The sequence below is a fragment of the Bactrocera neohumeralis genome, unplaced genomic scaffold (assembly GCF_024586455.1).
Source record: "Bactrocera neohumeralis isolate Rockhampton unplaced genomic scaffold, APGP_CSIRO_Bneo_wtdbg2-racon-allhic-juicebox.fasta_v2 cluster10, whole genome shotgun sequence".
In the NCBI taxonomy this organism is placed as follows: Eukaryota; Metazoa; Arthropoda; class Insecta; order Diptera; family Tephritidae; genus Bactrocera; species Bactrocera neohumeralis.
Genome location: NW_026089623.1, coordinates 4494514 through 4521589, shown reverse-complemented (window position 1 = coordinate 4521589; position 27076 = coordinate 4494514). Strand labels below are relative to the sequence as shown.

At 34.5% G+C, this 27076-nt stretch overlaps 1 protein-coding gene and 1 long non-coding RNA gene across 2 annotated transcripts in view; both read left to right on the top strand.

The window, feature by feature from the left end:
• LOC126765031 (uncharacterized) overlaps positions 1-19997 on the top strand; it is a 44131-nt gene extending 24134 nt beyond the window's left edge. Inside the window, exons 2-3 of the long non-coding RNA XR_007668246.1 lie at positions 18620-18755; positions 19951-19997. This is a non-coding gene — a long non-coding RNA (uncharacterized LOC126765031). The remainder of the gene's footprint in view (positions 1-18619; positions 18756-19950) is intronic.
• A 21-nt stretch (positions 19998-20018) lies between these two features.
• LOC126764838 (uncharacterized) overlaps positions 20019-27076 on the top strand; it is a 79560-nt gene continuing 72502 nt past the window's right edge. Inside the window, exon 1 of the mRNA XM_050482420.1 lies at positions 20019-21300. Coding sequence (XP_050338377.1) covers positions 20236-21300 — 1065 coding nt within the window. The 5' untranslated portion in view covers positions 20019-20235. The remainder of the gene's footprint in view (positions 21301-27076) is intronic.

Here is a 27076-nt window from a genome sequence, read left to right as displayed (position 1 = left end):
TTCTCACATACTGATATTAAGAAAATTACAGGGTTTGTCCGGAAAGTAATAGGACTGATTTTGTTTCGCCGCCACTGTACTATGGAGCGTGCGCGTACCGACTGGATTCGGTAGAGGGCGTTCTTAGCTAACGGATGAGCAGCTGGTCAGTTGTCTCCGAGAACCTGAAGAGTCAGGTAAATCCGCGAGAAAGACGTTTGATATGATCAAACAAGTTTACCCAGATGTTGCTTTACCAAGAAGTGTTGTGTTTCGGTGGCACCAGGCCTTTTTGGAGTTCCGGGAAGTGGTAGCTGATGAATAAGCCAATCAAAGTGAAAACGATGCTCATCGTTTTTTTTTACATCAAAGGCATCGTCCACCATGAATTTGTTCTTCCTGGACAAACCGTCAACGTCAACGTCAAGTTTTACGTGGAAGTCTTCAAGAGACTCAATCGAAGGATCGATCGGGTCCGACAAGACATCGCAGCCGATTGGAAGTTGCACCGCGGCCGGCATTCCAACGCTTCCGCAGCCGCCCTACAGCCTAGATGTGTCCCCCTCGGACTTTTTTTGTTTCCTTGCCTGAAAAGGGGGGATCTAAGCAGCATGCACATCGGCTCTCAAGGCGTGACCTTTAATGCTTGGAAATCACACTGGCAGCGCTACACCGACACTGATGGAGCCTATTTTGAAAGTTTTTAAAGAATTGTAACGATTGGTTCAATAGTTTTTTTTTTAATCAACTCAGTTCAATTACATTTCGGACAAACCCTGTATAAGTGAATTAATTATTTAGAGTACATATGGGAACGAATTTCAATTTCAGTATTATTATTGTTTGAATAACTTTTTTTTTTTTGAAAAGCCATTCTTTGATATCTTTTTATTATATTATGAAATAATAAAAAAATAATCTATATCTTATCAAAAATTTGAAGTGATTACATCACATTTAATCTGTGAAAAGTTGCCGGAAATTGTAATTTTAAATCCCCAGATAAACGATATTTCAAAAAAATTTTGTTTGCCAGTTGGTAGGGTTACCTTTAATTACTACACCAAATATGAGCAGGCTCTATCAAATGGTTTGTTTACAGCAGCTGCTTAAGTCGGTACACTTCAGTAGTGCGTTGCGATTTTTACCATGAATAAAAATATCGCACAATTTGTCTTAAATTTTTAATTTCTAGGCTCACCGTGATTCAGTTTATCAAAAACATAAGCTTACGAGTGGTGCAAAGCCTACAAAAACGGTTGAGAGATCGTTGGACCTCGATATCTCTCGCGAGTCCGTAAATGATTTTGGTGGATTTTTGGATACGCATTCCTGCTCGACTCGTCCCGATAAAGCTGAATTTTTTCCAAAAAGAGTACATTTAACATGTCTCATTAGACATGCTTGATCTGGCGAATTCCGAACCCACATTCATGGAGAGCATTAAAACTGACGATTTGACATGCAAACAAGTAAACAATACGCCAAAGTTGCTCAAAAGTTAAAGTGAAGCCCATTGTTTTTATCGATATTCGTGGTTTAGTGCATCATGAATTTGTTCCGGGAGGGCAGATGACCAATAAGGAGTTCATTTGCCCGTATTGATGCGCTTGCGTGAAAACAGCCGGAATTGTGGAAAAACAATTCATGGATTTCACACGATGATAATGCACCATCGCATCGAGCCACAACTGTGACCGAATTTAAAGTCAAAAATGCAATGAATTCCATCGATCTACCACCGTATTCATATTTGGCTCTGTGTGATTTTTTCAGTTTCAGCTTCTAGCCGTTTAATATTTGTTAAAATTAATAAATTTACCGTCGTATTTTGTTATAAAAACCTTCTTGTTTTCAATATTTTAAATTTAATAGAAATAATGGACGTTTTTTTTTATTTGGAAAGCCGACTTACAGGTGAATTTAGAGGCTTTGCTTTTATTAATTTGTTTGTTGTTGCCTCTTTGTAGTGTCTAAATGAGCTGCGAGAATGTGATAAATTTCCTTACTTACAAATAGATGGCGCTAAATCAGAGTCGGCAAGGGACATTGCGACGAGATTAACTAGTGTCAGTTTTGTATTGCCAAACCTAGCCAAATCTGATTCAATCTTTTAGTTTGTACGATGAAGTTTTAATCAGTTTTGCTTCAAATATATTTAATAATACTTATGTTATGTTCTCTTCTTATTGACACTTCATTACACACTTTTTAAGAGAATATAATTCATTATAACCATCGGTTTATATACTCTTTCAACCAGTTGCTACAGAGTATTATAGTTTTGTTTACCTAACGGTTGTACGTATCACTTAAGATTAATCGAAATAGATATAGGGTTATATACATACATATAAATGATCAGGGTGACGAGAAAAGTTGAAATCCGGTTGACTGTCTGTCTGTCCGTCCGTCTGACGGTGCAAGCTGTAGCTTGAGTTAAAATGAAGATATCTCGATGAAACTTGGTGGGCAGGTTTCTTAGTATAAAAAAAATTCGAGTTCGTAGATGGGCGTAATCGGACCACTGCCACACCCACAAATCGCCATTAACCGAAAGCACATAAAGTGTCATAACTAAGCACTAAATTAAGATAAAAAAAAACTCAAATTTGGTACACGGGATCGTAGTAAGAAGGGGAACCTGTGAACAAAACCTTTTTAAAAGTGGGCGTAGCCCCGCCCCTTAATAAGTTTAATATTTATATCTCCAAGGACTCCTACCGATGGTGTGAAAATGGGTGTAATCGGGTGAAAAGCCCGTTCACCCCCATACAACGGTATTGTTCAAAACTACTAAAAGCGCGACAAATCAAAAACTTAATATGCCAGAAACTTAAAAATGCCCACTTTTTGGTGAAATCCCATATCTCGAGGCCCAACTGACCGATTTCGACAAAATTACGTGAGATTCTTTTCATATTTCCATATCACGCTGTGAAAATGAGCGGAATCGGACAGTAACCACGCCTACTTCTCATATAGTAAAATTCTGAATTCCACTTTATTCGTTCAGTTTCCAGTACACAAATCAAGAACAATTAATATAACCGGATAAAACTTTGCAAGAATAATGTCTTTAGTGTGTTCCAATTGTTCAAATCCAACAAAAACTGTTCAACCGAATATGTGGACCCCTTTACCCATAGTGACTTTTGTTCGAAAGTATCAATCAAGGTCTGAGATATATATTTGAAATTCAGGGATAATATTTCCCTGACAATGTTATGTCTGTGTGTCAAAAATGGCTTCAATCGAACCAATACTCTTCTTAGCCCACATATGTATATGTACGTACCTAATATAAAGATAATCGAAATTTCGGTTGACTTTGTACCGCATATATCGACCAATATGCGGGCTATCTCTACGAAAATAAGAGAGCGTGTTTTACTCATAATAGTGTTGTGATTATAGATAAATTTGAGAGAAAACTTGGCCCAGCCCCCATAAACTAATATCAGGATTTTCGAACACCCAGCTGACTTCACTTTATATGATTGATTTTACACCTTAAAGTATTTCCCTGGCTTCGATTATTGCAAGTTGCAAGAGTATAAAATATTCGGTTGTACCCGGACTTAGCCCTTCCTTACTTGTTTTTGTTTAATTTTTTGATAAATAATATGTAAAACTAATAATTTCAAGTTAAACGTATAGTACACAAAACGTCTTAAATTGAGAATACACGGATTCTTGAAGTTATGAGGCTTTGACAGTGAAACTAAACACCCTTCTCGTATCGTTATTTGGGAAATAAATATATGTACATACTTCATGGTAAAATTTGTACATATTTATGTAGATACATTTTAAATGACAATATTCTCTTGATGCATATCTTTGACATAATTATGAAGGGAAGTGCTATGTTGGGGTGTAACCGAATACTTTCAGGTGTTGGCAAAACTTTATATTAAAAAACGCTGCGTAGGAAGGTATTATATAAGTAGGTCGTAGACTCAATTAGTGTATATTTTGCTTCATGTCCGATATATTTATATTAAAATCTAACTGATTAAGCCAAGACATATGTATGTATGTGATGTAAATTGAGCCCAAAAAGGCTAAACTTAATATATGGGTAGAACAGCAATACAGAGGCTCAGAAAACATTATATTATTGCCATCAGGTTGTGTTAAAAAACACTGTCCATTTAATTACGGGTTAGAGTCAGCTGGGAATTATGAAACTTCTATATCACGTCTATTTTGATTAAGAGAAGTTTTGGACTGATTGCACAAACTTTTGACATTACTCAAACTTGAGAATATGTTTCAATGCAAGTTTAGGAAGATAATTCACTCATTGATCGATAAATTCGATACAATGTCTGCTTGAATAACGTAAATCATTTGTGTACTACAAGGAAACAGGGGTAATTCGTGAACAAATCTTACATTTATTCGACACTTAACTATATTATGTTCTTTATTATACGTACACTAAATTGTGCTAAGATATCTTACATATTGATTGATATTATAAATATTGTAACGGGTTTACTAGATAAATCTCTGAAACTTTTCTTTATATTTAATATTCACAATTTAATAATTATGCAATAAAGAATAATTATACACATTCTTTATTTATAATAGAATAACTTAATGCTGTATTCCTCGTTATTAAAATTTTCAACTTTTTGCTTCTAATTCATTTAAACTTTATTCGGCAACACTCTAATTGGAACTTTCCGTCTGGCTGATTCTGGCAAATTAATGTTCAGTCTGTTTAGTCTGGTATTCATGTACATAACCACGATTGCCGCTTGTGTTTTAATTTTTGACCAAAAAGTGGGACGAATTGGGTAAAAAAGGACCAAATCTTATTCGAATCCCAAGAGGGGGAATGTGAGCAAAAAATAAAATATATTTTCACATACACAAATGAATTATACATTTAATTCAATTTCTTGCTTGAATTTTTTTTTTTAAAGATTCTACTACTGTGTTTTTTATTTTATATTTCTTTTAAGATTATTCACAGTTAAATTTATAAATTGTAGTACATGCTTCAGGTTCCCGAGTATTGTAACATGTGTTGGCATATTGCACATATTGAATTTAGTACAAATTTATAAAAAAAATGTATATATGTAATAGCGGAGGTAAAAAAAGTTTTTTCGCTTGTTACACTGAAAATATATATATTATTATTAAATAGAAAAATCTCGCTTCCAACTACTTGAAAAAAAAAACATAATAATAAAAAAACTAAGCTGGCAAAACGTCATATTAAAAATTGTTGCGAAAGAGATATATTTTAATAAAATATTATATACATATTAAATTTGGTATATTCTTGACTTACATTGAAGACCATAAATACAGCATAAAATTATATTAAAAATATAATTTATGGAAAATGTCAACCAAAACATTCGGTATGTCTCATAAGGTTTAGACCAATTCAGTTCTAATTCAGCGCTAAACCACATAATTTTTAAGAAAATTTTTCCTTTAAGTTGCATTAAAAGACCGAAATCAAATTATGGAATATATTGGGGTATAATGAAACTAAAATCATTATAAGTAGTATACAGGAGTTGGGGGTAGTATTGACTCGATTATATCAATTTGTGCCAATACTACATAAAATATGTACCACGATTTCATTAAGGTACCTCACATACCATCACAAAACTGTGGATTAAAGTTTGCCGAGTGTTCGAAAATCCTGATATTATTTATATGGGGCTAGATAAAGTTTTCGTCCAATTTTGTCTACTTTACACACAGAGATACACTGATATGATTAAAACTCGCTCTCTGATTTTCATTGATATATGTATGTATATACCTCAAATATTGCATACAGTATACAGTATAAACTCACCAGGAGGGTTCGAAAATCTATCATACTAATATTATAAATGCGAATGTAAGTTTGTTTGTTACGTTTTCACGCAAAAACTGCTTAACCGATGATAATGAAATTTTGTACATATATTTTTGAAGGTATTAGAAGTAACACAGGGTTCTTTGTATTAAAAAAAAAAATTTTACGAAAGATAAAAAAAATGTTTGTCAAAAAATCGTCAACTTTAGCTACTTCAACGCCATCTAGCATTACAGTAATGAAGTTTCAACCCTTAATACTGTAATACCGTCCCACTGTATTACCGGCGGTGACGACAATATCTAATTCAATTGAATATAGTTTCAAATGTTTCAAATGTTTCTAATTTTTCTATATTTATTGTTATTTTCTTCTGTCGTTACATGCAGTATAAAACTATTAAAATTTTTGAGGTAATCCGTAATTTTTGTGGTTAGCTGTCACTTTATTTTTTAGATCTTACTTGCTGATGTTTATTCTTACTCTGCTTTTCTTTGAAAATGCCTCGGAAGCGGAAATCTGGTATATCCAAAAATTCATCGCGGGCACCTGCCGCAAAAGTTGCACGAAATCAAGAAACTTCGGCTCACGCAGAGCTGAGAAAACAACAACAAGCAGAGCGACAAAGAGTTTTGACAGCAGCTGAAGCGCCTCTTCAGGCACGAGTTCGTTTAGAAAGATAAGCTGAACTGCAGACAACTAGAACAGCGATAGAAACACCAGAACAATCGCAGGCGAGAAGAATTCATAATGCAGACATGCAAACCACGCGCCGCCGAAATTTCATTCGTAATGCTTGGGCTGTGTTTAATGGTACTGGGTTTCAATATGATCCTTCAATTGAATATCATAATCATACATTGATTGTTATTGGCTCAATGAACAAAAAATGTCAGTACTGCGATCAGTGGCGTAGCTAGGAGGGGGCGAAGGGGGTCGTCGCTCCGGGCGCAACGTCTTGAGGGCGGAAAAACGATCTTCGCTGTTTTTTAAAACTACAATTCGGGCAAAAATTCCTGCAAATTGTGTCAAAAGTGTACAAGATATAGAGTGAAAATGGGTTTTTTCTATGGCTTTTAATAAGATGTCTTGTAAATTTACTATCAATTTCCTCAAAAACCGTATTGTGAGAATTTTGGAACTTCAGAATTTGCGTGGCTTCTATTTCCTAAATTTTATATACATACTTAATATTGAAAATATTTTGTAAAAATTCACTTTTGTTCGAACCACCTCATGAAACTTGTAGGTAGGTAGATAAAAGGGGGCGGAAGAAGATCCTTGGCTCCGGGCGCCCGAAGTTGTAGCTACGCTACTGACTGCGATGATTTTAAATGGAAAAATGAAACTGCTGGAATGTGCTGTTCCGGTGGTAAAGTTTCACTTCCATTACTTGGTGAACCAAAAGAGCCTTTGAAAACTTTATTATTAAATGTTACAGATGAGTCAAAGGAATTTAAGTATAAGTGATTTCCGTCAAACCCTCCCAGTGATTCAGAGGGGGACACCAGCAGACGAAATTCAAGCGTGCATTAAATCATCAAGCTTATGGTCGATAGTTGAAAAACTGCGCCTGAAAACGAATATGAGAGTGCATCTTCATAATGACGTGGATTCAGGACTTTACTCAGAAATGTTGTTGAAAATTGGTGATGGTTGTTTAGATGTTGACGCTGAAGGCTACATATTACTGTCAAGAGAATTTTGTAATTTCGTAGAAAGTGATGTGGATCTCATTGCTAATGTTTTTCCGTAATTTTAGGAGAAATGAAAGAAATATTTGTCAATGGATACAATTATAGATACGAAACTAAGTACTCCATATCCTGTGGAGTTTTTAAATTCACTTGAACTATCGTCACATAAACTTAAATTGAAACTAAGAGTATAATGAAGATTAATACTTTATTTATATTTTATTTTTTTAAATTGTTAGAATTCAGAATTATTTATTTTTGTTACGGTGAAATATATTTTAACATTTGTTGTTGCATTTCAATACGCATATTTTAAGCTGTTAAAACTTTATTGTATGTAGTAATTTTTAAAAATTGTTGATCTCAGCCAAGCAATATGATACATAATATTTTAGGCATGTGTACCTTTCAATACTAAATTAATTTTAATAGTATTAGAGGTGTGAAAATTAACATTTTGCGATGTGTCGTTGTAGCATGGTTAGGTTATTATTACACCATCGCCTTGCACGGTGATTCTTTTGAAAGTAGGTGTCCGTGAGTTAGTTTTATATGAGTTTAAGCAACTGCTGTAAACAAATCGTTTGATGAATTTGGCGTAGTAATTAAGGGTAGTCCTACCAACTTAGCAAAATACATTTTTTTGAAATATCATTTACCAGGGTAATTAATTTTGCAGCGGCTTTGTAAGTTTTTAGTTCGATAAATCTATGTCTATTTTCTTAGCCATTTTGAAGATTTCAAAGATTGTTGAATTATGTTCTGCATACTTAAAAAATCGCTATGTCTTTTCGTTATCCTGTGACATATTATCCCAATAAGGTTTTATGTATAAGTCCCTATAAATATGTCTCATGTTGAAAAACCACTAGTTTTGAAATATTATATATTTATTTAGAAAATATTATAGCTTTTCTGCTAGGAAAACATTTATTTATGATAGGGATGGACACCTCAGCAATCTGTAGCAAATGGAATTAGTTCTTGTTTCTTTTTTAACGAAGTGCACCGTACGCAACGACATCGAGAAGGCCCTTTTATTGATAAATGATCGCCTATATTCAATAATTCAGTGCGTATACATTTACCTGGTCTTCCGCCAGTCCGAGGAGTATTTATTTTTTTGTGTTTTGTTCCTTCCGAAATCAATGACTCTGCTAACGTTACCATCAACTGTATCAACGATGGTTCTTGCGATTGAGGTCGTTGTCAACAATCCAAGCATTTCCAAAGGAAAGCATCGGAACTTTTAAAAAATACTTTCTTCCACCACCTTTGAGATTTTCGATTTAGATCGTATACACTGATTTTTGATCGGCCAGGTCTACGCCGCCAATTATACGCTTGTAGTCCACAATAGCTAAGGGACAATCAACTTGTTTCTTTTTACCATCCTTTTGTTTTCTATCTACGTTGGAAATTATTGGTTTGTGGCAGTTAAAAGCAACTAGTACTTCCTTGGAATCCATCCAACGCGTAGCCATTATACCATCACAGCTTATTTGGAACCGACTTTGCCCACGTACTAGTCGCGACTCGAACTTCGGAGTTTCCTGTTGATTTCGCATATACTTGTATGTTCCAATGGCCGGAAAAGGAATAGTTTTCATTAATGAAATTGATGTGAAAAATCGGTCGAATGCAATAGCCACTTCCTTATCACGGATAACTTTACCAGTGTAGATATTCAAATCGTACGTATATCCGGTTTTTGCGTCACATCGCAACCAAATTTTAACACCGCGTTTAACTGGCTTCATAGGCATGTATTGTTTTAGACTAGACCGCCTTTTGAATTTTGCCATGCATTCGTCGATGGATGCTTCTCATATGAATGAAGCTGTTTTTCATGCAGCCAATATTTAATGTTCATACGCTAGGCAGTATTAGCATTTTTCTCTCTATTCAGTTTCGCTGATTTGTACACTGTGCGATTAAAATGCACAAACTTTTTGGAAAAATCTTTCTGAATGCATTGAACTCCGTAGCTTCTCGAGAAAAATTATCAGAACTTGCGCGGTAACAACGGCCACTGGTTCATTTGCGGCATTTTCACATAGTTCTTCTTCCTCTTCGGAAATTGCACCTAAGTCGTCTTCAGGCTGATCTTCGTCGTCCGATTCAGAATAGGAATCATCGCTGCCATCTTCGCCTGCTTGAGTAATATTTTCTTCAGCATATAGCTGCTCTCAGAAGGGCTAAAATCTTCATCGTCGGAGCTTACGCACAATATATCTGCCATCAATTCTGCTGTGCACTTCCTTTTTTGACATCTGTTAAAAACAATATTATCCAAGAAATGAAAATTTGTATTAAACTCACCGTTCTTAATATTTTTTTAAATGTTTTAGGCAAAATTCAAGCAGGAATTGGCAAAATCCACACACTATTTTGCTTTACACAAAAGTTGACTAGTACTGCCAACCGGCTTATTTTTAATACGTGCTGAGGGATTTTTATCATAAACAAAACCCAAGAATTGTATTGAGACATTTCAAACAGAAGTTTTCATTCATAAAAAAAATATACATATAGCATTTCGAATGCAAGTGAGATATATTGTCTCAGTAGGCGCCAAAGGGTTAAACATGATAGAAGCGATATAGGGCGATAATTTTTGTAGTCATGTTTTTTATTCATAGTTTTGGGAATACAAATTACTTTGTGAGGAGTAAATTGTATAAATTACTTAAACGACTTTTTAGTACCAGAGCAAAGTGTATGGAATCAGCGGTCAAAAATACTTCCTCTGCTTATATAAAAGTGAAATTTTTGCCAAAGCTTTTTATAATCTCCCTTTCCTGTTTCCCACTTCGCCAACCCCCGATGGTAACAAATTTTAATTAATTATATTAAATTAAAAAAGTTGATAAACGAACAAAGGAATTTTTTTAATATTATTCAACCTTATCAAAAACTGATTTAATTTTGCATGATAGTTTTCTTTGACTGGTGATGACAGGATCTAAGATCAAAAGTAATCGGATTAGCAAGTCCTGATTTGTAGCGATCGGTTAGTTCTTTCGTGTATGATAGAGTACATACATCTTAACGTTCTTATTGCTTGACTCAGCAGATTCTTCTTAGAGCTCTCCAATTGAAATTGGTGCATATTGAATAACATAGCGAGAGTAAATTAAAATTTTATGAACTGACGAAGGAAGATAATACCAGGAATATTTTAAAGGTTGATTGAACTGATTCCCTTTGAAATTGAATTCGAACAGGACGGCAATAGCGGGTGGAGGAAGGTCTGGAATTTTTCTAAATTGTTTGTACTCTTCATCATTTTGCGATTTTATTTTCAGTTATAGAGGGTCATACGTCGTGCAAATAAAACTTCCAAATTATTATTCTCAAATTTCTGCTTATATTTGCTTTGCTCAGAACTGCCATCAAAGCCACATTTTCCTATTATTATTAGGTAATTAGAGGACTCATTGCGTTCATTAATTACGTTCGTGACGCAGTGTGGTCCAATATTTCTTTTATCTCAACTTCAGCGTACGATTCTGAAACGTTTATTTGCTCATGATAACTTTTCTGTTTTTCCTTCAAAATGTTATCATAGCAAGGTAAGAAGTTAATATCAAGTTTATTGTTAACGAAGCTTCTTATAAGTTGATACTGATGCTTGGTTAAATTTGCTTCGGTGATAAGTGATATTACTACACATGCGATGCGCGAAAGATCGTCCGCGCGAAAGATCGATGGATTCGGTTCCCCACAAGCCAAAAGCAAATCATCAGCAGCGGACACATCAAGTTCTGCTAAATCTGCTATCCTTCGCCGCTTCGTTCTCTCTGAGCACTCTACCAAAAATTATGAAAAATAACAAACACAAAATCACATGCCTGGTAGAATAACATGAATAATAAAGAGAGTTGCAAAAAGTTGCAGCTGAAATTAAAAGCATAGACTTGAAAACACTAATTAATATAAACAAACTTGACTCATTTGAGGGCGAGACAGGGATCACAACTTTTTTTTAATACATAATTCGATGTATACAGAAAAATATATCACTCAACAGGTCACTTGTAAAACAATATGTAGTTTTAAAACAATAAAACAATTTATTATTACGAAAAAATCGCTTTGTTATATAACATATACCTTTTTTCTCAAAATTCATGTTGATTTACTTCGATTCAACACGATTTTATATTGCAATTTAATTTATTATAGGAGATAATTTTTCACTACACCGTCCGCGTGTTTCAATTGTCTCACTTATTCCGCTTTTCGTAGCGTGTACGAATGGGATAGAGCAAAAATGTATTTACCGTTAGTTTTATTGTTTTTTTTAGAAATAGCTTTGATAAAAACAGTGGTAAATTACAAACCTTTATTTTTTTATTTTTGGCCTTTGAAATCGACTAGTGTGCAGAGGAGCGTTTTTAATCATTGCATACGTGATTCTGACCGGGATGGGACAGTTCTCTTTAGCATTTTGAAGGTTATTTTCCAGTTCAAATAGTGTAATTTCTTCTTCAAGACTACTGGCAGACTTTAATATTTGTATTTGCAGAAGGTATTCACATGAAAATTGTTCATCTGCAGAAATCGTTGCAAAATATGTGGAACGTATTTCCGCAATTTGGAGCGCTTCTGTTGTAATACCAGTAGAAGATTTCAATGAGTGAATATAACGGGGTTTTCAACAAGAGCGCTACAAACGTTTTTGTTTAATAAAAAAGGGATATTAATGAAATTCTTTATTCCTGTGAAAGTACATTCGATTCCCATTATGTATGAAACTTGATTTCTTTTGCATGGCCACCACGGGCACGCTGGCAGAAGTCCTTTCGTTGAACCCTATTTTCGACGGTTTTCAAGCATAAATTGCCCGATACTGCTGTAATTTGACGTTTGATATTCGTACGAAGTTCATCAATCGTCGCAGGCTTTTTGACATACTATACATGTACTATATAGTTGATGTAGCCCCACAGGAAATAGGCTAACAGCGAAAAATCGCACGACTAAGGCGGCCAATTGACTTGGCCATTTCGTGAGATAACATGTTTATTTTAATGTTTACGTTTTCAATAAATCGGTTGTGTCATTCGCCGTGTGGCTTGCGGCGCCGTTCTGGGAATCACATATTGTCCAAGTTGATATCATTCGGCCCAAAAATATTCGGTTCGGTTGCGATTCCCATTCTTGATCATCACGGAAGAAGTACGGCCCAATGACGGTGCTGGCGTCGTATTGAAAAATCCGTCAATAAGAGGTGGGGTTTTCCGTTAAAGATCTTACTGTTCGGCAAACTTTTTTGTGTTGGAGTGTTTGGGCTGATATGAGCTATAAATTGTCCAAAGAGCTAGTTTTTGTCTCTTTTATTTTTTTTCACAAAAAAGAGCTTTACATTTTTTTCAGTTGAGCAAGTTATGTAAGGTTATGTTGTTTTGTAGATCATCAGTTTTTCATTTTCTTGTTTCTTAGACCTTGCAGGTCTTTTGTCCACCAAAAGTTATTTCGTCTCTTCTTGTATGGTTTAGAATGCGGAATACTTACATTGGCTGTTCGCCTAATAGCTTTCGTTATGTTGGCCGTCTCTTTACTAATTTTATCAGTATTCGTATATAGAAGATATACATATATAGATATAGAGATGCCAATTAGCGTTTGCAGCTTTTAATCTAGGGTTGTAAATAAGTACTCGCAGAATTTTTCCTACAAATGAGTATTATTGGATGATGATCTCTAGAGGACATATCGTCAACCCTTTTTTTTCGATAAATTGGGGCTACTTGCTGAGATGTCAATCGTAGTTAAAGTATGGTGAGTGGAATAGTCAGTGTATTTGTAGTTTTTAAGAATTATTTTGTTGCATAAAATTTTCAAATATTATTCATCTGGAGTTGATATAGTGAGAGCGCCCTAGTGGAGGCCATCCGTTATATCGCCCAAAATAATATTGTTCGCAAAACTAGTGTCAATAGAATTGTTCAACTCATTGAGATAAATTGTTATGTTTGGTCGTAGGTAGAATTACAGTTAGTCCATTTGATTCGAGTGCAATTTATTTCTTCTGAGTGCTAGGGTAAGGCACATGTGACACAAATGGGAGTATTGGTACACCTCTTTTTTGTATGACCGATAATGTAACATGTTCTGCATAGTATAGGTTTAAGAATATAAGGTTTGGTTTGAATAGTTTCAAGGCCAATCTTTAGATTTTTAGGGAGTTGGTATATTTTTTATTTTTTTGATTTTATCAACTTCGATTACATTTTGATCGCTAAGGCCAGTAGTTATTTATTTTTCTGAAAAGTTTGCTAATGCTGGAGAAAATATCACGCCTTTTACCGTATTAAGTTTTGTATGATACTCACAGGTAATTTCGCATATATTAGAGAGATTTTGTGTTTTTATTAAATTGTCTGCAGTATTTTTGTTGTTGACGAGAACGAGTATCTTGCCGACCAGTGTATATTTTCACTCACTAATTTGCGCTTTTGTTAAAAGAAAAATTTTCAGAGTTTTACCTTTTTTTGGGGTGGGGGACCATATTCAGAATCCCATAATTGGAAAATGAAAGAATCAAATGAAACTTTTTTATATGTCAAATGAAACTTTTTTATATTGTCGCACTGTAATTTAAGAATATTGGAGAAATCGTATATACCAAATTTGGTTTAAATCGGTAGAGAAGGTCTTGAGATATGTGATTTCACCTAAAAGTGGGCGGTGGCGGCCCATCGTCAAATTTTGCTTCCGATTTTTATAAAATTCTTTCATAGCATCTCGGGGGTAAAACTTCATTTCTCTGGCGTATTTTATTTTTAATTTATCGTTTTTATTATTTTTCAACAGTACCAATATATGAGGCGTTATGATCCTACTTCTTTCTAAAAAAGTTCCATGTTTGCACAGTACGGAAAGTTTCCTTTAATCAGCCTCAACATGCGAAATTAAGATTCGATAACTTGAGAACAGTCAACTATATATATACATATGTACACTTGAACTGAATGAAATTGTAACAGGGATGGTAAACTCGATTCCGATTCTACTCGAGAATCGAGTTTTCTCGTAAAATTATCGATTTTTTGGAATCGATCTTCAGTAGTCGAAGTCGATTAAGAATCGATTCTTGACATTCGACTTTACTATTAATTAAGTGACTAGTTTCAAGTTATACATACTACCTACATATGAGCACAAGAAAACTCGCGATTCTTAATTCTTGACTATAAATTTATTAAAATGGCGCCTAGCGCTGTATGGATCTATCGGGTGATTTTTTAAGAGCTTGATAACTTTTTTTAAAAAAAAAACGCATAAAATTTGCAAAATCTCATCGGTTCTTTATTTGAAACGTTAGATTGGTTCATGACATTTACTTTTTGAAGATAATTTCATTTAAATGTTGACCGCGGCTGCGTCTTAGGTGGTCCATTCGGAAAGTCCAATTTTGGGCAACTTTTTCGAGCATTTCGGCCGGAATAGCCCGAATTTCTTCGGAAATGTTGTCTTCCAAAGCTGGAATAGTTGCTGGCTTATTTCTGTAGACTTTAGACTTGACGTAGCCCCACAAAAAATAGTCTAAAGGCGTTAAATCGCATGATCTTGGTGGCCAACTTACGGGTCCATTTCTTGAGATGAATTGTTCTCCGAAGTTTTCCCTCAAAATGGCCATAGAATCGCGAGCTGTGTGGCATGTAGCGCCATCTTGTTGAAACCACATGAGTCAACATTTAAATGAAATTATCTTCAAAAAGTAAATGTCATGAACCAATCTAACGTTTCACATAAAGAACCGATGAGATTTTGCAAATTTTATGCGTTTTTTTTTTAAAAAAAGTTATCAAGCTCTTAAAAAATCACCCGATACTTTAAGAAAATAAACAACGGGTCGAATGTCCAGTGTTACCAATGTAGAAAGCAATTAAAATATAATAATAGTACGTCTAGCTTAATCAAATATTTTATATTTATTTAAAAAGTTATTTTATTAAACTTGTTTAAACAACTTGAATTATTTAAAAAAAATTTATATGAAATGTAACGTTCTTGGTGCATTATTTATAGACAAAAAAATATAATTGTTTTTAACTATTTTTGTGTTTTACTTAATCGATTTAAATTATTCATTCAATTTATGCCTTGTGATTTAATAAATAAATTTTTGTCCTTTTAATTTAAAATCGATTAAAATCGAAAGAATCGATTCTTGCGCTCGATTAATTGATTCTTAGAATCGGAAAATAAAAAAAAATAATCGAAATCGAGAATCGATTCTGTAAACAATCTTTCCATCTCTAGATTGTAACGATAATGATAAAACCATATTCATTTATTGGACAAAGTAAATTTTCAAAAGCTTTGTATTTAAAATGGATAATTTTAAAAAGTGATGAACCAGTGGACGAAGAGAAAAAAATATAGCAAATTTTGTCCAATAGACCAAAAAAAGCAACCGTATTCATAACAATGCCCTAAACTTATGTCTGATCGCAAGGCCTTTCAGATGAATAACTATAATTTTATTCCTAGGTCTTAAAATGGTCTATATGCAATCGCCTAGTCGTTTAATAACTTCTCCTCTCTCAATATCTTCTCCCACTGATTACCAAAAATTCCCCTCTCTGCAGTCTGCGCCGTTGTTTCATAAAGGAATTGGTACCTATCTTTCCTCAAATGTTCTTCTAAAGTTCGCTTGAAGCATTATACCATGCCAACGGACTACGGATGTAATGTAGTTTTATACGTATTTGAACACCATACCACGTTACCCAATTCATCATGATTACGTCTACTGTTTTAGTCATTTACTGAAATTGTCTATGACTACCAAAACATATTTGTTTTCTAGTGGAAAATTAAACAGCTACATTCAAGGCATTTCTCTCAAAATGTACATTCGAATTGTAATGCTTTGTCTGCCTTTAGATAGGCCCTTTAGCTACAATACACTCATCACAGTTAGCAAGCCACTCCGTAACTTATTGACGCCAACCAAGCCAGTAAAACCTGTGCATTAATTTCTAAATTCCACTCCATGCATTACACGTCTGAATTTTCCTGCTCACTTTTTCGTAGTTCCTTCGAACCATAGGCTTCTGCGGATGTTATTGTTATAAATCGTACATCTATAATGAAATCGGCTCGAAATCACTGACCATAAATGTTTAATGTATTTCATCAACTACAATAATCTTCTCCGAGTTACACAATAAATTCCCTCTGGCTATAATGCTCTGCCCATCTATGACTTGTGATAGAACGCTTATAATATTCGAAATCACTACACTACATAATCTAAAAGCCTTACAGAAAACCTTGTTTTAAACAAAAGTTTGACGAAAATTCTGTATGTGATAAGGAGTCTATCATTAATGTCATCGATTCTAAATAGTTTTTCTTCGTTACATCATATGTATGCAACACAGAACCTCAATACCATCATTCTTTTAGTATTTTGTTTGGAATCGTCTTTATCAAATTTTGATGGGCTGCCTCTAGTTTCTTGTTTCTTGTGTTGATTTTGCTCGAATTGTTTTCCTCATGGAATCTCTCTCAAGGAGACTTAATTTATCATGTCCTCGATCTACTAACACTGCTCTAATACAATTATAGCTCCTTCAGAAAGTTTGTATACTTCATATCAAGGATAATGAGATGCCCACCTTATTCCAGTGTGAGAGCGTCTCAAAACAAGCGTTTTTTATAACATTTTCTATTGTGGCCAGTTTGAATATTATTTTACAACATTTAAATTAAAACTATTACGATTGCAAATTATTTTATAATGGACTTTTATTATATGGCGAAACTACTTAAATCATTTTTTTGATTTTATGGTATATTAAAACAACTGACTTTTAATCTTTCAATACTTAAGAAGGTGAATTAAGCCTGTTGGTTATCAATTGATAAGTGTTTTTAATCATTTCATGAAATATATTTAAATTTCGATTTTCACTGTTTTACATTTTTTATTAGCGATCTTGAACGGCGGCAACAAATGCTTCTGTTCACATATATTTTTGGTATAATTTCAATCTGGACGTTTCAGTCATTCCAATTGCAAAACATCAAAACCTACCAAATGCAGTCAACTGTCATTGTTCGGTAGGTGAGCGGTTCGCATATTTCCAGTGACAGAAGAGCTGGAGATTATAGTGCATTTGCTTGTGGGAGCTAGCCTTTTCCTTTTTAATTGGTGAATCTTCCGTTTTTAAACTTAGACATATTAAAATTATATCTTTATTTGACAATTCCACTTCGTGTTCGCCAGTCTTAAAAGGTTTGCTTATACTTCTATTTTATAAATTTTAACTAAAATTTATTAAAATTACTCGAGAAGTTCCTGAGGCATATCATTTCACCAAAAAGTGGATAGTGTCTACGTCTTTTTTCCAATTTGTACACCGCCTCCTATGAAGCCCACACGTACTATCTTGGCTTCTGGCACAGTTAGCTAATAAGTTATCGCACTTTTAGTACCTTTTAACAAAACAGTTAAATGGAGAGTGGGTCCCTGAAACGTCTGCCAACCATACCTTTTATGTATCCAGTTTAAAGTGTTAAGAGAACAAAATTATTATGCTATTTTACAACATAATGCGAGAGTATAAAAATGTTATGAATACAATGAAATATTAATTTTAGATAAAGGAATGTTGTGGAATACAACATATTTTAATAGGAAAATAGTTGATTTTTTCATATTCCGTACTAGCTGTAGATGTATCCTTATTTACCTATATTTCCACAATGAAATTTAAGGAAATAATTGGATTTTAATACGTGTATTCCCTGTAATAAATTTTCATTTTGCATGGCAATTCACTTTCGCACAGATTAGTATAAATATATACTAAGGAGATTTGCATGCAGCTCAGTGAAAATTCAATTCAATTTTAAATAATTTAAAAAAACTATGATATATGTAACATAGTTCAAAATAGTAAGTTTACTCCCAACTTTCGTAGATAACTAAAGTAAACAAGAGGCCTTACTAATTAGAAAACTTTGCAATACTTTCCATTAAATACATAGCTGTACTTTTATTCTTTATGCACAGCATTAACATAATCACACCAATCGCTTATTTGTATACTAAAATTCACTATTTTTCTTTTTACAGCTTTCCGATAGTAATATATTATACTCTTTGTTTACCATATAATCGTAGTGCGTCTTCAGCAGTCTATAGAATTAGAATATAGAGCATCTTAAACAACTGTTCTCAAATCTAATGTATATCTTATATATTTACATATGTAAGTCAATTATAATCGTGTAATCAAATCGCTCAGAGAAGATAAAATTAAATTTAACTCTAAAGTTCTCTTCGTTTCAAAATGTGCCTAGGTGTTAACAATAATTTTTAATATATTAATATATAAGTAATAATATCAGTTTATATAAACATATTAGATATTGATTAGTTTTTAGTTTAGGTTATTAACATAAATTAGTGTGGATTGATCGGTGTGGTGGAATATGTCATTAATGAACTCCAACGAAAATTATGCAATATTTGGAATTAGTTTATAATGTATGTACCTACACACATGTGCTTTTATCATGTGGATGGACTAAATCTTCTTAATAAGATATAACAATAAAACGTCGTAACTTTCTTTTAGTGAAACCACTTACTATGTTGAGCGTAGTATGTTCATTTATTATACTATATGATTGCTTTCTTCTTCACATCCATTTAGCGCTTAACAAACCGTTTATCTATTACTATGTTCGGATCGACATTGAAAACATGTTGGAAACACATTTGAATGTTGTGGAATCTAAGTCGTTCGGACCGACAATGTGTGTTTTCGATGAGTTTTCCAAAACATCGATTAAACTAGAGCAGGCACCGATTATAATGAGTGGAATGTAAGTTTTCAAGTAGTTTTCAACGAAAACTGTGTTTTCGTTTGACAGATTTTACATGGACGAAAACACAAGTTTTCGTGCGAAAACCAGTTTTTCCCACGAAAACAAATTTTCGTTGTCGGTCCGAACATAGCATATAAGTAGTGAAAATTTTGAGAGTACATAAGTCATTTTTCAACCATATACATATGTACCTATATGTAGGTATACATATATGTACTACTTTGTGCAGACTTACGTTTTCTTTGAAATCTTTATGAATTTAAAAGCTTTAACATTGCTTTCACAAATGCTTCCGCTGATGATTGGTATTAGATAAAATTTTGTCAGTTTTATGTCAAAATATGTACTTGTACTAGTTCAGAATTGAATTATCATTGGTGAGCAGTCAAAAGCATAGGTCATATTTTATCTTTATCCCCTTAAGGAGACGCAAATTTTTATTTTTCAAAGATCAAAACTTATATAAAAACATTTTTGGCTTCATGACTCTCTTCCACACCGATATTGAGTTATATATTGTATAGTATTGCAGAGTTCATAGACCATTCATTTGAATTTACTCGTTATATATAGTGTACCATGAACACAAACTGAGAATATTGCGCTAAATTTGAAACAGGTTTGTTTAAAGCTTCAAACAGATTTCGTTTTACAGTAAAAGCGTATATGTATATGTAAATAAGTAGTGTAATAATGACGCTAAGTTGAAAGGAATATCAAAAATGGACTCTTCCTCTCTTGCACCGTAGCTCAAATATATAGAAATGACTGCATTTGCTCTAGTGAAATATTTAAAGAACTGCTTTAAATTAGTAAATTCGCCAAATTTGTAAATACGGTACGTGAAAATAGTAAAAAATGTATGCTGCAGCTGGTGGCGCTTCGCTGGCTTCACGCCAGGCACGTCAACGGCAGCGTCAACAGAAGAAAACTCAGCAATTGCAAGCAAAACTACATCCACCGAAATTGTCAGCACTATCAGGTAGTGAACATGGCGCTTCAACACCAACGCGCACCCAATCACGTCAGTTCCACCAGCTGCCGACCAACTATCTGCGCACGCCACAAACACAGAGTAGGAAATTAAGTGCGAGCTATACAACACAATCGAAGCTTCTACTGCCTATCGATGAAGGTGATAATCAGTCGGTGCTACAAATGCGCGTACAGTATGTACATACTCAAATGCACCATTCTCATAGCCATGCTCATCCTATTCAAGCACATCCACATCCTCACTATCAGTTCGCGCATCAGCAGCATCATTCTCATGGAGGCATTTTACCGAAGTTGGTTCACCGGCATTCAGGCAGTGGTGCTAGTAGCTTTCATCAAAGAAAGCTCCCAAAGTCGGCTACAGCGACACTACCACTTGTCTCACAAATGGAAGCTACGCCACCTACGACGCCATTGGCTGCGGCCGAAGGTACAATTACCACCTCAGAAAAGGTGGGAACTATACCTGTAGATAAAACTTCCATTAATGTATCTCACCATGATGCAATCATTGTGACACCGGCCACGCCGATGCCCTCGCCAGGGCACGTAAGTAAACCTGAACATCAACAACCTAAAGAACTGTCCAAACCGTTTAGTAAGATTGAGAGTAGTAATATATCAGGAGGAATCATTAACGATGAAGAGCACATGAAAGAACCACCGACTGCTCCATTAGAACGCAAGTGCAGTGTATATCGTATGCGACGAAATGACCCTTATGAATATCAGGACACAAACTTAGTTGGCGGTGTGGGCAGCAGCGTTAGGCGGCAGCTGAAGGATCTGCAATTTAATCAACAACAACAATACGAACCATTGCTCAGCAACGAGTCTCATCTTTGTTATAAAGGGCTAACAAATACACGTAAATGGCAAGTGTGTGCCTACTGTGAGGAAGGAATTTGCGTCTGTGAACATATCGAGGTAATAGCTAACGCAAGTTACGCTGATTATGCTATACGAGAAATGGAGCATGATTACGCTTTAATCAATTTATGCTTTTTATTTACAAATGTACATATAATTGTAGAAATTTAATTATTGTACATACATATCTTTATCCTTATTTTGTATATTTAGTGCATGAACTATGTATGTATGTACGTTAATGTATGTTTATTGCTTTGAACACAACGACGACTGCAAGGGAGCAAATGAAGTTTTTTGAACATTTTCAAAACGGAAGCGCATATTAAGCAGCTGATGTACACAACTTCCTTGTTGCCGTACTAAAACTGTTCACCCGATTGAAATTTAGATGTTTTGTTAAAAAAGAAATTCTCTTGTGCAAAAAAATAAGTCCATTTATTTGTTTTAAATTATCACTTGTTATTACAAATGATATATCAGATATATACTTCTGTTGATAAAATAGCGTTAGACTTCGAGCTCTGAATAATTTTACATTTCATATATTAGTGTTAACACTACAGCTACCAATCGTCGTCAAAATCAGAAATAGTTTCAAATTAGCGACAGCGATAACTGCAGCTGCTGCCATGAAGTCGTCTTGTTGTCTAAATAACTATGCACACAGGAACTTATGTACGATATTTTAATATTTGGCAAATGCTGCCTTTCGCTTGCCGTCGTTTATGTGTTCCATGTAAAAGTTTGCATTTGCTTTGTTGTATGCTAAGCATTATTTGAAATTTGAAATATGATACGTTCGTATCTGTTGATAAACACGACTTAAAACTAATTGAAATGGAAGAAAATTTAAATCCTGCTAAATTGTGTAACACCCTGTACATTAGAGTGGGTCGATTTTTTCCTATAAAAGAGCATATGCGGAAAATTTCTAAAAATCTTTCTGAACAACTTGGCCTAAAAGACTATGGGTTTGAAACCAGTTTCGGCACCACTAATATTCTTTATTGACCATTTGACCCTTATCTATGATTGTACGACGATTGACCAATACTATTTTCTTCACTTGATTAATGTTTTTGTCTTCGTTCACATTTTCTCGACCCTCTACGAACCGATAAACGTTACTTTTGTCCAAGGTAGCCACCATATGTCACAGTCAACATTCGGAGCGCGCACTTAATTTTGTTTTTATTTTACATAACTGTATGCAGTTAGTTTGATACATTTACACGTAGCCCGCCAAAATTCAAAATTTACAAAATTTTTTGTACAAACCGCATGTTGGAACTAGGAAAACGTCTGGCATTAGTGAAGTATACCTAGAAACATGTTTCCAAGCAATTTTATGAATCTAATTCACATACTGAGCGATATATTCCACATAAAATCTGGTCTGGTATCTTGTGGTCGTGGCAAAGAACCAATTCCATCTGCAATAACAACTTTCTTTTGGTGCCAAGGAACACATAATCACTTTAACTCAATTTGTATAAAAGTTATCACTTATTTAGGTTAGTTAGAGCTTATGTTCATATGTTCTAATTAATACAAAAAATATGTTTTTACAAAATTTAAGGTAAAAGAGTTTTCACTGGGTGCCTTTAGTTTCACTTACACATCCGCATTTCCTCTCACGCCGACCACTGCCATAGTGACAACGTAGAAATCAGTTGTTCTGTTCACATTGCAGCAATGTTGAAATTGTTCAAATTGTGTAGATGGTTTTTCACACATCTAAATTTTCACTTATAATTTTCAATAATGTAAAGGACCAAACTAAAATCCAACTTTAAAAATTAGTCTACCTATTTATAAATAATTTTATTCGGCTGTGATTTTAAATTAGTTAAAGAATATTTCAAATATAGTAAGTTTAATAATAAGTTTAAATTTTAATAACCACAAAATATCGAGACTGGCAACGAAAACTTTCAAATTTCGCGGATATCCCAAATTACGAAGGTTAGAAGCGTCCATTGAAGTATATTGCGCTCTTATTAATTAAAGCAATAATATACCCCTAATTTTGTTTAAACACAGTCTTTATGTACAAGGTTTGAATTAAATAAGATTGGAAATTTTGGAAACTTTTGTGGACTAAACTTTATTTGTCAGACTTGATTTTTGCGATATAAATAATGGTTTCAGCACTATGTGCTTATTAAACGACCGTGTATTCTAGTAGGAGTAATCGCTATGCGCTTTATTTAATATCCAAACTAGAACTAAAACTTAAAAATTTTCAAGGAGTATTCCAAAGTTAACAGAACTTTTTGAATCTAGCCCTGGTGGCTTCGACTGGTGCGTTAGAATCTTCTATCTTTATCGATTGTCCAGTGAGAATTTCGTGACATTTTATTGATTGGAATTAAAGTTATTGCGTTTTAAGTGGCAGTATGTTTGTGTTATCGGTGCGAAAATGAGCCTCGAACAAAGAGCCAACATTAAAATTTGTTTTAAAATTGGTAAAACTTTTACCGAAACGTTTCAATTTATTAAACAAGTTTATGGCGATGGTTGCCTATCCCGTAGCATAGTGCACGAGTGGTTTCAACGTTTTCATAGTGGTCGTGAGGACATAAGTGACGTTCAACATGTGGGCCAATTAAAATCCGTGATCATCGGAAATTCCATCGAAACTGTGCGTGAATTTATCAAAAATCAGCTGAAATCATCATTGAAATTCATGGAAATGGAATTGAACATCTCCAAAACCTCGATTTATCGCATTTTGACCGAACATTTGTGCTTACGAAAGGTGTGTGCAGTGGCGTAGCTACAACAGAACAAATGTTCTGCCACCCCCCTTTATCTACCTACCTACCAGTTACATGAGGTGGTTCGAACAAAAGTGATTTTTAACAAAATATCTTCGATATTGAGTATATAAAATTTAGGAACTAGAAGCCACGCAAATTCTGAAGTTCCAAAATTCTCACAATACGATTTTTGAGGAAATTGATAGTAAATTTACAATATATCTTATTAAAAGCCATAGAAAAAACAAATTTTCGCCCTACATCTTGTACACTTCTGACACAATTTGCATTTTGCCCGAATTGGAGTTTTAAAAAACAGTGATGATTGTTTTGCCGCCCCCAAGACGTTGCGCTGGGGCGACGACCCCCTTCGCCCCACCTAGCTACGCCACTGGGTGTGTGCACGGTTTGTTCCGCACAAATTGACTGACGACCAAAAATTGCTTAGAATCCAACATTCGAAGTAAGATTATTTGACCAAAAATCACATTTTAACCATTAACCACTCCCCGTATTCACCTGATATTGCATCGTGCGACTTCCATTTGTTCCGTTTTTTATTTAAAGTCCTGTTTACTTTGTAGCAGGGCATACAGGGGCAGCAGGGCTATTCCTTACTCTTGGCACAATTTTAGCGTTACTGCCGCGACTGCGCCTGATATTGTTGTTGTTGTTGTAGCGTAACTTTATCCAATTTGGCGATTGTTGTTGTTGAGTGGACAACAGTGAATTGCTGTTGCTGCGTGGAAATATGAAGGTGTTGTTGTGGCGAAGAGTTTTCAAGTTGGTGAGAAAACGCTGACGCGGACTATTCCCGCGCTTAATGGCTGGCGTGGAGTGGTTCTAGGAACGTTACAGTGGGCAGACTAATGTGTTAACTGTCCCCCTTCTAAATCAAGCCTTTCTATGTGTGTTATTTATGCGTCTATTCGTCCTGCGTATCCAAAATACTACTGCTGCACTTATAATGGTAGCAACGGCCAGCATCACTAACATGCATTGGGCAATGCGGTTATGAACTATTTCATGTAGGTTTTTAATGTGTCCAAGGTTCTTCAAATTAAATTTGCGCAAATAAGGTAGGCTTAAAATTTCCAAATGTTCGGTCAAGTTAAACTGTGCTGAAGGAATCCCATATCGGACCGTTGCCTTCACTTTTTCGTTAAAAAAAAGTCCTACCATTAATACAAATATCTCCTTCAAATGTCACTAAATAAGTAGCGGATATTGTAACCCATGATTTTTCTTCTTCCCCAACTTCGACTGTTTCGTCGTTTATGATAATTAAGCCATTGTCAACTTCGATAATATGATCAAGGTTATTGTAGGTAGTTTTGCATGCCGCCTTATTATTGTTGCATAGTTGTCTCACACATGTAGAATCCGTTTTTATTAAAAAAAAACTTGCAGATAGCGCTGCCGTGCAGTTTGTAACTGAAATTATCGATCTCCAAAAAAATTATTTTATCGACGTGTGCTTGCGGACTAAGCTAAAGTATGAAATAGAATTACTTACCATATCACTTAGGCTTACATTTAAAGTGTGATCAATATTTGAATATTGAAAATTCGTCTGTATCCAAAATTATGAGATTTATAACATTCAATTTACCCAAAATTATGGAGTAAATGATATTATCCAGATCTGTTATAACTGGTTTACTCTGGATGAACGTCTATCAATAATTCGCATCAAAGCGAGGTTCTTCAACATATCGCTGATTTGCGCCCGCGCCCCGACGGAAGAGAAGGACGATGTGACCAAAAATGTCTCATGTATCATCGACTCGGCCATTTGTTGCTGCCAAGATGCGATCCGGAGACCCGCCTCTGTTCAGCAAAAACCGCACGTCAACAAACACACAGAAGGTTCGACGCCTAGAAACTGCACTCAAAACAGACAGCCGAGCGATTTTCTACATCTACGGTATAAGGGAAGGTAAGTACGAAGAGCTTGACAAGCTGGCCGACAGGGGTAATGCTTGAAAATTCTACGAAAAGATGCGGCTACTAACAAACATAAGCTTGATGAATCTAGTACTACAGAAAACCATATTTCCGGCCCCAACGAAGTCGATCAGCCTCAAACCCATTTGAAGATGCTTCCACGTGGAGGCTGAATTTACCGATCGAGATAGATATATATATATGTATATTATCTTATATATATATAAATTATCTTTAGAACACTATATAATTATTGGAAGATTTGTGAGTTATTCAGAACTATACTAAAAAAGATAACCTCGTTTTGCTATTCTCTATTCTTCTTTGTAACAAAGTTTGGTTTACTTCAATAATTGTCCTCCATGCAATAGAAATTACTGTGGTGAATTTTGAAAACTTGTTAATGCAAGTTAAAAAGTTGTATTTATTAGTGGAATAAATGCCTATGTGCAATATTTCCTCTGTACGGGATCGTATCGAAGTCTTTCCTAACTCTGAGTTTGTCGGATGCCGGTCGTACTTGACTTCTTTAAAAATTTTGCAGTTGGCCATAATTACCTTTCATTTCTTTCACTTATTTGGAAACAGTAGTGGTTCAATAACTGTTTAATATTCTCTCGGATAGAGCGGTGTGCCATACTGTGTCTCATTCCCAGTATTTCGTGTTGATCTTCTTCGTTAAAAACATCATTAGCTTGTTTCATTGTGTGACGAAATTTGATTGACAATCTCATCCTGAATTTTGCACAAAATAGGCAAATGAATATTGTTAACAATATCATGATTAACACATTCACCATTCATTTCTAGTAGATCCCGAAAATTTAAATGTAATTTGATGCCTTATCCTTGACTTGAAAATAATTTTTGCCTTCTTGGTTATGATATTTCCTTCTTCAAGAATTATCTGATTTCGAAATGATTAACAGGATTTTTCACTTTTGGAATAACTTTTGTTAGAGATTCTTCACTATGCAGTGTAAAAGATGACAAATCCTGCTCTATTTCATTAATGATTGTCCTTACTGGTTTTATAATGGAATTGATGTGAAAAGTCTTCCACAAATGCTCGCTAGCGTTTTATTTTTGTGTTTGGTTGCTTGTCCGACACACCGAAGGTC